At 34.7% G+C, this 17353-nt stretch overlaps 1 protein-coding gene across 1 annotated transcript in view; it reads right to left on the reverse strand.

Annotated features, from left to right (window-relative positions):
- Positions 1 to 5564: 5564 nt before the first annotated feature.
- Positions 5565 to 17353, reverse strand: part of LOC145664397 (splicing regulator SDE2) — a 44180-nt gene continuing 32391 nt past the window's right edge. Inside the window, exons 6-7 of the mRNA XM_081731065.1 lie at positions 16461 to 16706; positions 5565 to 5811 (exon numbers count right to left, since the gene is read on the reverse strand). Coding sequence (XP_081587191.1) covers positions 5796 to 5811; positions 16461 to 16706 — 262 coding nt within the window. The 3' untranslated portion in view covers positions 5565 to 5795. The remainder of the gene's footprint in view (positions 5812 to 16460; positions 16707 to 17353) is intronic.

Consider the following 17353-nt stretch of genomic DNA (forward strand, 5'->3'; position numbering starts at 1 on the left):
GTCTATCAAACTGTTAACAAAACTCAGTGATAACAGAAGTACTTAACACAATTTGGGTTTGATATAGCGTGAGAAGTAGAGCATTTATGGGGGGGATACTTTTGCTGGTGGCTGTACAAAAGTGCCCACCTCAATTCTTAATCCAACTCACAAATGGTCTAAAAATATATTTACACATTTGAAGGTGAACGGACAAAGGTGAAGAGGTAGATGTGATTCATAAAATAATTACAGCTCTGAACAATGTTCTTACGTGAAGTGAGTTTTACTTACAAAATATTGTAACTTGTTTCACTTTTAGTTATTTTCTTGTTTTCGTGAGGTTTAGAAGATATGCAGTTAAAACAATGAAAAAATACTTTTAAAAAAAAACACGTAAATATGCCAAAATGTAGAATATACAGAAATTGGTAACAAAAAAAACGAATGTATTCCACGAATTTTTAATTAAAAAAAAAAAATACATCGTAAAGAGCAAGAGTTTTGTTCATTGTAAGATGCAAAATCATCGAAATCACAGTAAGTATAGGTACCTTCACTGTGGATTCGGTTCATGTTGGGAGATCACATGGTTCGGATTCCACATGGAGATATAGGTCCATGACTCGCACAGCTTTTGTGTTTAAAGGAACATTGAAGTCCAAATGTAGCAATCACTCTTTCGACGTCATTTTAAGGGCGAAAAGAACGGAGAGTTTGACACAAGTTTATTAGTTTATTGCGTACGTTCCGAATCTGTATCAAGACTTATCGTTACGAATGGTCACTATTCCTCTGGAAATGATTCTGGGACTATCTGCCTCAATTCCGCGTCCAATACAAGCTGACTACAGGCTAAAAGTGGTCCAACGTAATTTAAATCATGTTACTAACGATCATGGCGCTAGTGAAAAGTGCCCACGCCTGGATACATTTCTAATCGCCCTTTTTATACTAATTTAAGGATGCTTAATCCAATGAAACAGTTCTATTAAACATATCCGTCCCTGGGATCACGAGAAAAATTATCCTAAATATGGGATCTTTGAAGCAATGTTTAAGCCAATGTTAAAAGTGCTCACGCTTGGATAATTTCTAATTGTCCTTTTTATATTAACTTGAGGACGCTATTTTTATACATAGGCGTCTTTGAGGTTCCTAGAAAAGCGATTTCAAATTTGAAATATAAACACAAACATCTTAAATTTAAGGTATTTTTTTTCTCGTGACCCCATGGAAGGATATGTTTAAAAATGGTTTCATTGGATTTGGCATCTTCAGATCAGTATAAAAAGAGCAATTAGAAATTTATCCATGCGTGGGCACTTTTTACTAGCGCTATGGTCATTAATTCTTTGTTCAGATGTCATTATTTTTTTTAAAAAAAAAGTAGTGTGTACATCACGTCAGAAACAGAGCAACAACAGCAGATACTATTAGTGATGGGCAAAAAGCCGGGAAAATATTTATGTCTTTTCCCCATTTTGGGAAAATTGAGGATTTTTCGTATATCAACGAAAAAAAATTATATATCTTTTATCTACACTTTTTTTTATTTATTTATAAGTCTCTCTCTCTTGACATGGAAAAAATTTGCAAGTTCTTTCGGAATGTGATAACATATCTCTCGTATATTTTATTATTTTACGAAAATTAAGGAATATATCTCAGCACTTATCACTTACGACGCTTCTGAAAATAATCATAAATACAAGAAACAAAAATAGTACCCTATGGAGTGCCACGTGTCCAAGACAAACTAAGTATCACGCAAAACAACTTAACCTAAGCCAAGTGATTTTTGTATGAAATAGGAGAATAATAAGTATCCTAATAATAGTATATTATATGTAAAGTTTGTAATTGTGTATTGATTGAAGAAGTCTATTGTAACCTAAAGTTGCTTAATGACTATTAAATAATAATTATGGAGGCTAGCTACGGACCTTTGACCACAAATTTAGTTAATTTCGGGTTAGATTAGGAAGTTAGTGGCCTACACTGCCCGTAACTTCTCTCTAGGTCAATTAAAAGTACGCTGATTTTAGTAAGAAACAGCAATATACCCTAAATACTTTGTTAATATAAATACATTATATTTTTGTACATATTAGGAAAATAGATCTCAGCTGGACTTCCGATTATTGGAATTACGTTAGTTTGTTTTGTTTAACGGTGCATAGCTAGTGAACAGCCGATTATGATGTAAACTTTTGCAAGTATAAAGAAAACTGGTACACCACACGTATAAAACGAAAGAATTCTATATTTTTCTTATGTACAAGGGGCAAAGTAAACTAATTTTATCTAACTTGAAATCAATATGTAAGTAAAGTAACTCAGTTTTGTTTACCCTTCCTTAAATTGATTCTGAGAACTTTTTCTTACGGACAAAATATGCGCTTACCGTTTCTCCCTCAGCCATGCTATCCATAAAAGAACGAATCTCATGTCTTCCTGACTTCGCATTTCAGCTTCCCACAAAGGCGTGATTGTAGGTTGCAAATGTTCTTGCGAGTTATTTCTTTGTTCTGAGTCTAATTCAGTTAACTGTAGTGATGTAGTTCCACTCAAACTACACGTTGACAATATATGAATCTACAGTTTGGTATAAATTAAGTCACCTAGTATTTGTATCTGTCCTTTGGTTTTGAATAGGTTGCTAAATAGAATTATGATTCCGGCTTGTTGGGAGTACTTTTTGTTTACATCTTGTGGACACCTGTATCACTAATATGTGGACTATTTTCTCCACATTTGCAAGTCGTAGGTATTTTGGAAGAATTTACATTCCACCAATTTATTTCTTTTCGCTGTGTACGCTTTCGCTAGATTCTGAAAATTAAAATCAATAAACGTCAACTACAAATAACGTAATTTTGCTTTCTTAATATAAACCCATTTCTTGGGTGGGAAAATACGATTTGCGAAAAATACAGGTTTAAACCCAAAATATATTTTCCCTTCCTTTGAGTTTTTTCCCCTCGCCCATCTCTAGATACAATCTGCTACGTATACAATATATAAATGAATAGCAATTTCTTCCAGCAAAATAGAAACTGTTAACTGTTATTGGTAACGAATAATATTTTTTTTAGCGCCGCAAAAGTTCAATTTTCTCGAAAACTACACTTACTTCAATTTACCCTCAAGCATATTCTCAACGTGTTGTTAATTTATCTACAGATATATGACTTATATTTGGACAATTCTTCAGTTAAAGAGAAATTACGAGTCAACGAAAATTTTAGACTATATCTCATTAACTACACCATGTACTGTCGTTCTGCTACTAACATAACAAAGAGCTTAACCCTAGAAAGACCAGGGAGGGGGGAGTTTGCCCACGTGTTCTTCTTTTATTTAGTTTATATGGGTTATGTATTCAGGATTCTGTGTTTTTTGTTATTGTTCCTTTTGATGAAAGGTTCATTTTCGCTTTTTTTCAACTGGAATACACAGCATTGTATTTTTTTTTTTTTTTTTTTTTTTGTAATGATAATATTTCACGTTGTGCGAGCCGAGTATCAGTTATAATACTGGTTTTCTGCACAGTATTATAAGAAATTTGGTATAATATATAAGCAGTTTTACGCACTTTTTTTTTTTTAACAAATAAAAGGCACAATTCCTTGAAAAGTTTGGTTTTTGAAATTTAGTTCAACACGTTAACTCAAATTGAACAAATGTACTCTGTAAGCTACTTAAAACTAACGCGGGCAAATTTGAACCCCCTTAGTCCACGTAGCAGATGCGAGCACGGACTTTCTAGGGTTAATGAGAATACACTTCAGTATGTATCACTTCAATCAGTGTTGCCAATGTTAGCGATACGTCGCTAAATCTAGCGAATTTCGAGAGGCAGTTAGCGACAAAATTAAAGCGATTAACGATTTTTGAACTGTCTGGCGACTTCTTTTAGTGCTTTGCGTTTTCAAAATTTTTATATTACATACTGAGCGATTGTGAAGAGATTGGTGAATACAACGAATGCGAATTATTATGCGAGTTTTACTGAGCATAATTCGGAAATAACCTGTGTAATTCAGATGTCACCATCTGAATACTCAATGTGTGATAAAATCGAAATTTTCCCTTGCTTTTACAACGGACAACACAATCTTCTGGCAATGGTACTGCCGCGTAAGGTCAACTGACACTTAACAGTTCGAGACTGGGCGAAGAGAAAATTCTTTGCGGGCGATCACTACACGTTCATGTTCCAAACATAAAAACGATCTATGGCAGTGATAGGCAAACTTTTCTAGAAGAGGGGCAAAGAAAAGAGGAGGCGGGATAGTATAATTTATGAAAGTTAGAATGGTACATTTGACAAATTTTGTAATATTACTCTCTATTGAGGATTAGTTCCTCGATCTCATTCGAACCGGGATGTAGCGACTCTCAGAAATAAAGTTAGTTGCTCATCTGTTGCTCTCTTTCTAATACAACTTTTTCGAAGAAACCCCATTCTTGATTTCATTCGTCAGGTTAAATAACATATCGCGAGTCGGATAGGACCTTTCAGGCGACAGCATCTGGCCCGCGGGCCGTAGTTTTCATATCAATGAACTAGGTGTTTCGAATAATTTATTTTACTATATCTAATTTTAGTGTATACTATGTAGTTCAGTGCTGTGTAATTAATAAATTAGAGGGACTGAATTGTGTTACCCATTTTTTTCTCCTCTTAAAAGTTCCGTATTTTTAAAATTAAGCACAGTAAACCCCAAAGAGGAGACAGTGTTTCTTTGCAAATAGATAACTATTTTACACGGTTTCCGTTTTTATTGATCATGTTTACTTTGATTTGATTTTGAGTTTAGTGTCTCTTTCAGCAGCGAAACATTAGACATGGTCGGAATCTGAACCGCAAGTTCCCGCCAAGAATCGAACCTGACCTGTCACGCCTAAAGGGCGTATGCTAACCGCTTAGCTACGAGGGAACTCTTCTTATGTTTACGTATGGTATATATGCTTACTTTATGGTGTTTGAAAAAAAAAGTGGGAGAGAAAAAGATCGTTTTCAGGTTTAAATCCGACAAATATTAGTTTTAGCGACTTTCGAAGCTGAATTTAGCGACATTTTGCCAATACGTGTTGGCAACAGTAACCTCAATAAGTGGCATGCTCTCGTACACCAACAAATCTATTTTTTTTTCTCAATTTCTTCAAGAACTATCACACTAATATAATTTTGTTCAGCTTAATAAGACCTATTGATTGGTATATTTCTTATCTTGGGACCATTTTGTTTCCATTAAATGCTAATAACATTGTAGAATATGCAAAATTTCCTACTTTTAAAATCCATAGGAATCTTATAATAATAAGATGGCTCTTACACCTCTCAATACTAGTATCAGGCAATAAAACATCTTAAACCCTTTTACGGCACACGGTTGGACGCATATATTAAGTTATTCACATGTCACAAAAACAATGAAATTTAATGTAGTTCCTGCTGAAAACATGAAATATAGGTAAATAGTCTGACACAATATATTTATTACTGCCTGTTATAAACTCATCAACCTTCAAGAAAACAGGTAATTTCTTGATAAGGGGATCAATAGAAGTAGACATTTCTTAAGTTAAATACAAATTTTATCTAAAAATTCTTTATACACAGTACACATTCAAAACTTAGAAAGACATATTTACAATTTTATCAAATCTTACATTATGTTACATGTACTTTTAGTCTGTTCTAAACACGTTCATCGAACACAATAATATTTCTTTATATTTAAATATATCTGGAATGACCATTTGTTTATGTTGTCCAAGCCTCGAATTAATCACGCCAACTTTCATCAGCAAACAGCAGTACTGAAAAACAAAAACGAAAGCATTTGATAAGTTTGTTTTAAATATATTTAGTTGCTACATTTGTTTAGAAACAAACAATTTTGAGTTAAAAGAACAATTTTATCTGTTTAAGTTTCCTATGTCATTAAATCGCACTTTCGCAGATCCAAAATATTACAATTTGTTAACCACAAACTCAAGAAGATACGAATTTACTCAATTTTCAACACTGATGTTATTGAAGATTTGAATCACATACGATCTACTTAGGATCAACTCAACAAGCACACAAAACAAACTTGTGGACAAATCACTAATCACCTGGACAATTTATCAATATTCTAAAGTACAAATTAATTCGAAAAGTTTCGTGCGCTAAAAACTTCAATGAATCGTTACGAATCTGCTCAGCTAGGGATACACTCAACTGTAATGCACAAACTTGAATCCGCCTACACAATTTTTAAAACTTTTTTATTAATATTATTTTTCAATATATACATATAAACCACACAGATTATTTTTAGTTATTTAAATTCTACTACAGACAAGTTTTAAAATTATTTATTTGGATTCTGCTCACTTATCTCCTACTACGTATACAATGATTGGAAAAAACGACCGAAAATAACCGATACCCAATTTGGGCCCCTTTCACATTAATACAAATATTTCAGACGTTCTATTTTCAATTACACAAAAATATAGCAATGTTGATCCACACACAAGATGACGTCAAATTGTATATAACCTAACATTTTCGCCAATAAACCTGATGGCATCATTTGGAGCACAAAGGGTTGGAAATGACGTAGTGCGTATAATGAGAACTAAGTGAAGAGGAAATGAAAATTACAACATTGTTTACAATTGCTGTTAAGCTTGGTTTCCAAAGTTGCCAGTTTTATTTGAATGTTTGTTAAACAAGCTTATTATCTTACCATTTAGCATAGTGTCCGGATACTTTCAAATACTAACAGTGGAAATTATAGTTACGAGGGTCACTACGAAAGTTTTGAGATGTGAAATAACTTACATACTTAAAATCAATTTAACACTTACATTTTCTCAAAGTATTCACCATTACACTGTACACACTACTGCATCCTCGAAAACCACTTTTGGAAGCAGTGTTGCCAGTCTTTTTCTTCAACTGTTGAAAGTTAATTCTCGTAAGCCACTACAGCTTCATCAGGGCTGCAAAATCTCTTCCCATGCATACGATCTTTGATCCTGGGGAACAGAAAAAAATCACACGGGGCCAGGTCAGGGCTATACAGCGAATGAGTCATAAGTGACCTCCGTAGATTCTAAAAACTGAATTGTGATGTTGACCGTGTGTGCGGACGCGTTGTCATGATGAAGCAAGATCCCACGCAATCCAGTTCTTGGACGCCGTTCCCGAAGCTTCTGGAACACTTTTGTTAAGCAAACAGTGGTGTACCACTGAGCAGTAACAGTCCTTTGTTCTTCAAGTGGAACATTTGCAACATGGCCCGATTTGGAGAAGAAAGTTGCGACCATCTTCTTCCCCACACTTCGCGGTCGCTTCACTTTCGTGGGGGATTTCGTCTGGAAACATCCAAAGTGTAGACTGGCGTTTATTTTCAGGGTCAAATTGATAGATCCAAGTCTCATCACCAGTAATAATGTCAGAGACGCGTCAAGAATTGCCTCCATCAAATCTTGCAAGCATTTCTTCACACCATTCCACACGCATGCGCTTCTGCTGTTCAGTCAAAGTGTGAGGCACCCAACGAGATGAAACCTTCCTGAGCCGAAGATGATCATGAAGAACTTTTGTTACTGCTGGCGATCCAATGTTCACTGTAGATTCAATGTCCTTGAAAGTTGTTCGAGAATTTTCTCGAATCATTTGTTCCACAGCGGCAATGTTTTCATCTGACACAGCTGTAGCCGGACGTCCAGCTCTCTCTTCATCTTTAAGCGATGTCCGGCCTCTTCTGAATTCACCAAACCACCGAAAAATTGAAGCACGGGAAGGAGCAAGGTCCCCAAATGCCCCCTGCAAACGGTCAAGGCTGTCTTGTTCAAAAATCACTTTTGAAATCGTAAAGGATCATTGCCCGAAAATGTTCCCTTTCGAGCTCCATTCTAGACAGTCGATTACTGCTCACATCAACAAACAAGTGAAGGCGATACGGCCACACCGATAAGCGAGGCGAGTTGAAACTTGCTTCGCTTCTTCGCTCTGGATACCACTACCGAACGCAATTGTTAGAATTGAAATACTGTGCCACAACAATGCGTATCTCAAAACTTTCGTAGTGATCCTCGTATGACGTTGACGTAATAAATATGATGTTGACAGATTCTATCTCATTACTTACATCTGTACTTACGAACGATTTTTACCTTACGGTGTATGACAGAAGAAAGGAATACGAGAAGAGTGTAAAGTACAATGATTATTCTTTTTACAATATCTGACGATTTTAATTAGAGATGCAAAAAAGCCGGCTTTTTTGAATCGATCGTTTTTTGCACATAAAAAGCCGGCTTTTTTGTGAAAAAAACGAGAATTTTGGAAATTTTGGCTTTTTTCATTTTCATGATTTTTCTATTTAAATAGCTTTCTTATAGTATACTCTAAAGTTAAATAAGATTCCATGACCTAAATGCCATATTTCGCTCTGGAATTCACCATCATGATGGTTGGAGCACATGGCTTATGAATTAAAGTAAACATAAAGTACGTAGTATTTGAGGGCAATTTTAGAAGCTATTTAACTTTATTTTAACTTCTGAATTATCGACATTTTTTTCTTTTCTAGATCATTTCTTTTTAGTCATCTGTTTTTCACTTCTTAGAGCTTGGTACTCTAGCTTCTAGCACATAATTAAACTTATGTTTTTCAATATATCCATCAGAGCGTACGTTTTTCAATATATCTGTCACAACGTACTTCCACATTTCCGTTATACTGTAGCTGTGCAATGATTTAACAATAATCTTCCGGACACAAACTTGAATACTATTTGATAGAAATAATCAGTATCGGATTTAGTAAAATATTTGGGAGGGGTTTTTCTGAATAATGTTTGTTTTTTTCTAAAAATTCCCAAATTTTATTTAAGAGGAGCTTAAGTCTATGAGTACAGGCATAACAAATATTTCGTTTCGTTTCTATATTCACCTATAATCTTCCAGATACAACCTTGAAGACCATTTTATACTGAAAATCAGTGGCGGATTTAGAAAAGTATTTTGGGAGGGGCTTTTCTCATTAATGCTTAGTTTTTCTAAAAATTCCTAATTTTTTATTTGAGGACAGCTTGAAGTTTATGAGTAAAGGCAAAACTAATATTTAGTTTGTTTTAGAAATTCCCTAATTTCGGGGTAGAGGATTCAATCCGAAATATATCCCCACCCTAACCCTCTTCGCAAATCCATCACTGCTGGTAATTAGTAATAACAAAGATTTAAAACAATTAGAAAGGAAGTCGACCGGGACTCACAGTACACGCACAATCTCTACATTTACAGATGGAATTAAGAAAAACTTTTGTCAAATTGGTCAAATGCGGGGTTGAAACCCGGACTTCACGATAGAAGTGCGAAAGCTAACCACTCACTCATATTTGTTGGGCATTTGTGCTTAACTTAAATGTATTACTTCTCTCTCTTTCTCAATGGCCACAAAAGCTCTCCATTGACTTCTGTCCTTATCCAATTCAATCCAGTTTCTACTCTGTATTCCTATTTCTACTAGATCCATCTTAATATTGTCTTCCCATCTAGGCGTAGGTTTTCCTAATGGACGTTTTCCGATTGGATTTCCAGTTAAAACTTTGAAAGCGTTCCTACTTTCTTCCATTCTGGCTACATGACCTGCCCACCTGAGCCTCCTAGACTTGATGACTCTAACGATGTTTGGTAAACCGTATAAATTATGTATTTCCTCCTTATGAGGTTTCCGCCGTTCCAGTTCCTTTTGGGTCCAAATATTCGTCTCAGAATTTTATTCTCAAATAATTTCAGTCTACGTTCTTCCCTCAGCGTAAGCGACCATGTTTCACAACCATGAAGCATAACAGGCATGATTATCAATTTATATATTTTAAGCTTTAAATTCCTTGACAGAATTCGCGACGACAAAATATTTTGAATTGAATAATAATAAGAATAATTTCCTGATTTTAGCCGACATTTCATTTCTTTGTGGGTATGATTTTGGTCTGGTAATACTGATCCAAGATATTTGAAAGCATCCACTGTTTCGAAAGTATTAATTGATATTTTAACGCATTCATAATTTGCCGTATTACGATCCTTGTAAATTTCCTTGTATTTAGATTTTTCTGCATTTATTAATGTCCCTGCAAGCATTTAATAAGGCTTCTGCATTTCTTTCGATTGTTCTATCAGATTTACATCATCAGCATACACCATAACCTGGTAAATACCATTCAACTCTAGGCTCCATTTAACACTGGTTCCTATCTTTGATTTTTCTTACAGCGTACTTCGAAACAAAGCTGAATAATAACGGCGATAACGCATATCCTTGTTTCAGGCCAATCTCGACGTGGAAGCTCGCATTTTTCTCCTCGGAATTTCCTCTGGGATTCATTTAAACACTTAATAAACCTAGCTTTTTCGGTATTCCAAATTCTGTAAGAGTGTTGTACGTTTCCCTCCTAACCGAGTTGTAAGCCTTTCTAAAATCAATAAACAGTTGATGTACTGGGTAATATATTCCAATTTCTTTTCGAGTATTTATCAAATGGTAAATATCTGGTCGATTTCGACTAAATCCACACTGATAATCTCCAATAATTTCATCTGCGTATGGGGTCAATCTTATTAATAGAATGTTAAGAGAAATACCTCGATAATTATTACAATCAATTTTGTCGTTTTTCTTGTGAATTGGAACAGTGATTGATTCTTCCACTCTTTTTAAATGTATTCAATAGGTTTTTCTTTTTTGTAAAAAAAAAAAAAAATAAATAAATAAAAAATAAAGTTTCATAACGATAGGTTGAATTTTCTTGTTAAAAATTCAGAACCCCTCAGAGCTGGGTAAACCGTGATGGTGGTTATATATTCTCCAGCCTAGGAAACCATACGCTCAGATGAACCGTCTATTACGAATATGATCCATGAACAGAAAATTCGATACTTTCCCGATTCTGAACAAGCTTAAGGAACAGTCACTGCATTACAGAATTTGGAGCTTTACCGATTTTGCAGATCCGAAGCACCTGATAGGTGGTAACAGATTATTACATATGTGATCAATCAGTGAAAAATTTGTTCGAAACATTCATACAATGTATATAAAAGTTAAAACTTAACTGAAAAATTTCAAGAATGTACAGAACTACCCGAAACGAAGCTCTTGATGTGCAGATTTCTCTCATGTTTTTCTTTATTTTGCTTCAAAAAGAGGGTGTGTGATATTTTGAAGTAAAAATACTACATACAATTTTGCTAGTTATTTGTGTATCATTTTTTAAAGTACTTACTGTGTATAAGAGGTTAAAATATTATTACATATATTGGTTAATCCTTTGGAATTCGTTTATTTTCGAGGTTTCATATTATTATCTGCATCTACCACTAATTAAATGAGTGTTTTTGTTGTAGAGAAGCAAAACAAAGTCTGCTTTATCAGTTTAAAGCAAAATTTTCAAAAAAGCCCAAAATTTCCAAGCAAAAAAGCGAAGCAGAAAAAAACGAGTTTTTTTTTCCAAAAAAGCCGGTTTTTTTTCGAGCCCTTGCATCTCTAATTTTAATATAACACTCAATGTAGTTCCTAGAAGTAAGAAAATTTATCTTCCCTAATTGAAAAACTTATATTGAAGAGGTTCCTATAAAACTTACAAAATAATTCTTAAATACAGATATAAGTACATTAGTCAAAAAATGAAATAATAAGATGTTTTCAAAAATCTCTGTTATTAATGTTCGAAGATATCAAGGATCACTTTCATTTCATGCAAAAGAATAACTAGTTTTCAAAACAAGTGAAAACGTGATCCTGAAGAGAAACCTACATTTGACTTAAATACATTTTTGGTGTTTTCTTTCCTACTTAGTGATTTTTATGCTTCCTCCTATCTCCACTTACGTTTCTGCTTTAGGGGCAATCAGCAGGACAGTTGGCAAATGTATTAACACTGACATAATTACACTTTTATCAATTTTGAGTATTATCAATATTATGTATTTCTGAGAGATTATATTGATGCACTGAGTTACAAATTATGGATTTTAAATTAATTAATTAGAGTTTAATGTCCCTTTCAACATTGGGACCGTGTGAGACGTGGAACGACAATTACACATACAATCCGAGCTACCTGAACTCCCACTAGGAATCGACCCTGCGTTTCCTGCTCCAAGGACGTGTATACGAGGGAGCTCTATGGATTTCGGATTTCTGAGTTTCATTTTTTTCTAAAGTTACTATTATTATTTAATAAATACGTCAGTGAAACTTTCCTTAATTTTTTCACAAATTCGGAAGATATTAAATGAAAGATATCCAGTAAACATGAGTACAATATATCAGACGAAATACCATCACTCGACATTCAGTTTTCCAGTAATTTTCTTTACCTGTAACTTTTGAATTCGTATTTAGGAATTCTGAAGTCACAACTATATGCTGTGCAGAACAAAAATCATTAACATTGGGGCAGTTGCAGGACAACTATCGTGATGCCATTCACCCAAAATGAAAAATCGACCTAGAAATGTTCCACACCCGAGGAGGAAAACAAAATACTAACTTTGTAAGCATCACATGAAATATGCTTAGCGCACACATTGACTAGCCGAAACATTATGAATATCTACCTAATATCTGGTATGTTCACCTCGCAGGATAATAACAATGCGGCTTGGCATGAAAGCAATGAGGCCTTGGTAGGTGGCTGGACAAATGGGCTACCACATTTCCAAACACGAGTCATTTAATTCCTGTAAGTTCCGCGGAGGGAGGTAATGAGCTCAGATCTGACGTTCAATGATATCCCAGAAATGTTCAACTGGGTTAAGATTGTATAAGTTTAGCAGCTATTCAAAAAAATTACCACGTGCTTCTCGAACCACTGCAGTCCAACGTTGGCCTTGTGACAAGGAGCGTTGTCCTGTTGAAGATGCCACTGCAGCTGGAAATATAGCCCACATGATGCTTTTCACATACACTATCGGAACTATGGATGACTGTGTGAAGGTTCCCCAAATCATACTGGAGCCACTACATGCCTGTCATCATTCTATTGTGCACGTCGCAACCAACTGTTTCCCTGGAAGACGACGGATTCCGACCCTGTCATCGATGTGATAAAAGCATTATCCTATTTCAATGGACTATGCAACCTTGTGCCATTGCTCTGCGGTCCGATGACGATGGACACGTTTCCATTCAAGTTATAATCGATGATGACATGGTTAACATTGATACACGTGTGCGATATCGGCTGGTTGCAGAGACCCATATCTAACAGTCCATAGTGAACTGCGTGCTCAAACAGACTGGTGCTTTGTTCATTGTTAAGGTCTGCTGTTAATTGTGGCACTGTTCGTATCGTGTCCTGTTGTACCAACCTCTACAGTCAACAACATCTTACGTTTATAATGAGGTGCGGCCGACCCACTTCTTGCAACTTCGTCCTCTTCTAACCTTTAGAAGACACTAAGCATGGCAGCTCGTAAACACTCGACAAGTCGCAGTTTCCGAGATGCTCATTTCCAGCCATTTGATCCTCACAATCTGGCCCCAAACTGATATATTGCTGGCCTTTCTCATACTGTGCACAAGCATCACATCGACTGATCGAGTGAGATCCCTGTTACCGATTGGCGAGTGATTCTGCTGTGCCCCGTGACTCTTACGTTAGCCCATGACTTGATTCAAAAAGTAGAGGGTGGTCATAATGTTTTGGTTCATGAGTATACAATAAAGTTTGCACACTGCAATGAAAACCTTTTGAATGACGTAAAGATACGAAGTAATTTTATAACTATATATATTTACCTGATTGTAAGTCGACATTTTTTATTTTATTTATTTATTATTTTTATTATTATTATTTTGTCGATTCAAAAAATGTTCCTCGGCTTAGGATAGGTACCATTAAGATGGTCAGTAAAGTAGACGACACCATTTATCAGTACAACAGTAAAAATACTGGAAACTATCGACAAAAGCCAGTAAAAGTAAGTTTTCGCCATCGTGCAGACATGCTGTTGTCAAATCAGTAGATTTTATTTATTTATTGAAACAGAACACAACCGGTATTATACCCAATTACAGTGTTCATCTTTCATGAAATAATATATTTACAATTTCCTTTTTAAACCTTGTGAGGCAATCAGCATAAATATCTATATTATTTGTCATTTTTAAGTCTATTGTAGGTTGCACTAATCCTCCATGTTGGCGACTTATTTAGGATATTCGTCCTTGCTTTTGCACAATAAAAGAAGTTATGGTTTTCTGGACGTGCTTTTCTACCTGGTACGTTTATTTGAAAGCTCGAAAGCAATTCGTTGCAGTCTAGCTTATTATTAAGTATCTTGTACAAAAATATCACATCAGATAATGTTCTTCTTTGTTTGAGGGTTAGTTTCAAAATTCCTATTTAGTGAATTAGAGTTTTCAGTTCTTGGGAAAATGTTTCCTTATATACAAGATATCTACGATATTTGAACTGGATTTTTTCTATTTTTAGTGAGTTAATTTTTGTATCTGGGTTCCACACAAGTGTCGCATATTCGAGTTTGGATCGAACATAAGTTTGATACAATTTTTGAAGCGTGGCAGGTTTATGAAACTCCCTACTAATTCTTAGAAGAAATCCAAGATTCTGTTTGCTTCATTTATTATGCTATCAATATGAGGTTCAAATTTAAATTTCGTATCATACATTACTCCTAAATCATTGACAGTACTTACAACGGGTAGTTGAGTCTCATTAATTGAATATTTAAATTGCACTGGATTTTTACGTTTTGTAATACTCACGATTTTACATTTACTAATATTTACATTCAATAAATTACATTACTTTGACACCATTTCACTACTGAATTTATATCTTGTTGAAGTTGATTACAGTCATTTATGGAATTTATACATCTAAAAAGTTTTAGATCATCGGCATACAACAATTTGTGGGAATACGTTATATATACATCTAGAAAGATCATTTATAAATATTACAAATAGTAAAGGACCCAAATTTGATCCTTGTGGAACACCAGATAGTTGCAAGTATTCGGCTGACTTGTATCCCTTATATACAACGAACTTTTAATGTATTTTAATTGTATTGGATTTATCGAGATTCGAGAGAAATAGGCGGATGTGCGATCTCGAATGCGCTTGACGGCGAATAGGACGATGGCTTTGTACGAAGACAGAGAAATCAGTGTCGATAAACCTGAATCGTCTGATGATGGCTGACTAAACAATTAAATGGTGGAAAATTTATTCCTTAGGATTTATATTCTTCATTAATTAATTTCCTTTATTTACTATTTTCGTTTTTTGATGTCTGAGGTCGACTTTCGATCAAATCAATACGGTATACCGAGCCTTTATGGTGACTTTGGTAAATGTTTAAATATATATCACAGTGAATTAAAAATCACTGCTACAATGTACTGACTTTTTTAAAAGGCGGAAAACAACAGTATATCCTTTAAATTAATTTAGGATTAATATCTTCTACATATATTCTTGTTATATATGTAGGTCACCACAACTTAAGACGATAAGGCTGAGTATCAATGTTGCCTATACTCGAAATATCTACTCTATTACACTTCCCCCTTGAAATAACTTACGAAATATGTAAGAAATTCAGACCTGAAACCTTTGCTCCTAGAAGTTACAATTGAAGTTTTTTTATTAATTAAGTTTATCATACTTAAATCATTTCGAGTAATGAGTAATGAATTCTTCAGCAACACTCATCAATCAGCACTGAATTCCCACTATTACGAAAATACAGAAGCCTCAATTTAATCGGAAAGGAAATCCAACCTTACTCAAACTTTACTGCCGGAAAGTGTTGTTACACTTTTCATGTATGTACGAAAGAACTATGCCTCATTGAAAACAGTAAAGGGTTTGAGCAATGGGAAAATACCAATTGAAAGAACTCGTTTTGAAGTATACCGTACTCTTAAAGCAAAACCAAAACTAAATTTGGAACAGAGCAACATAAAGAACGGGAACGAAGTTGATCATAAGAAGAAAAACACACATTGGCAACACTGGTTCACTTGACGGGAAAACAAGAAGACGCCATATGAAGCAGTCCTTCAAAAAGTATCCGTTCAGATTATTAGGTATATTCAATTATCTAACCTAAAATATCACCTCAATAAAAAATGTTCCTTTTCACACCTGATTGAAGAAAAATCTCCTGGGTGTAAATCTTTTAGCCAATGTACACAAACAGCAGAAAAATAAGCAAAAATCTTTTAAAAATTAACACAAAGTTCTTCTACCACATACACGTATTTAAATGTGAAATGCTGTACATATGACAAGCTAACTACAAAACAGCAATTCGTCTTCAGAACAATTTTGCTATATCCCTTAAAATCAAGTTAACTTTCACTTCACCACTATACAAGTTTATATATCAACTACATAACTTATTGACCACAAATAGCGCCATACCTTGCTACAGTTTGTTGATTCTGTGTTTTATGGCTCTCATCTGAGCAAACGCTTTCTTCATTATTTTCACTTACATCACCCGATGTACTGGGCAGGGAGTCGCTTTCATTTGTCCCTATGTCACTAAAATTCGCAGATGAACTCTTACTGACCAACTCACTTCCTGCAGATGCAATAGGCTGTGCCTCCTCCTCATCTGAAGAATCTTCAACGGAACTGCTAATTTCTTCATCCAGATCATCGATCCTAAAAAAAAGATACACAAATGTACATTACAACGTGCCTGATATAAATATTAAGGATGACACTTTTAGTTTTTAAGCACAAACGATATACATAGACCAAATGAAAAGTACACGTCATAAACCTACAAAGAGAAAGATGGCTCAGTGGTACAATATACTCATTTCTGGTGCAGTAAGTCCTGGTTCATACCAGGTCATGTAAATGTGTAGAGCTCATCGTCATATCTGTGATTGTTCTCCCGTTTTCTACCACCATAACACTCCCCCAATTCTTTCAAAATCATTCCTTTTCATTAATTAATCGTCTCGTTTAGCCTAAAGGGCACAAGCGTTAGACGTTAAATTAAAGATTTTATTTTTCAAAAGCAAAGTTCGAACAGTATATGCCTATAGGAGAAAATAATAATAATCCACATCTGTACGTTAACTCTAAATTACAATAAAAACAATACATTTTACTATATCTATGTCTCCGACATGTATAATTTTTATGTAAATGAATTAACCATATACATGCTCTCTGATATTTCCGAGAGATTTATTGCAACAACTTTCAAAACCACAGCACATCTTAGTACGGAAACGGTAACGGTGTAAAACATCTATTATTCGAGTTGTATGCAAAGCCGATCAAACAAATTACTCCGG

Source organism: Thermobia domestica, chromosome 11, assembly GCF_964235325.1.
Source record: "Thermobia domestica chromosome 11, izTheDome1.hap1.1, whole genome shotgun sequence".
Taxonomy (NCBI): domain Eukaryota; kingdom Metazoa; phylum Arthropoda; class Insecta; order Zygentoma; family Lepismatidae; genus Thermobia; species Thermobia domestica.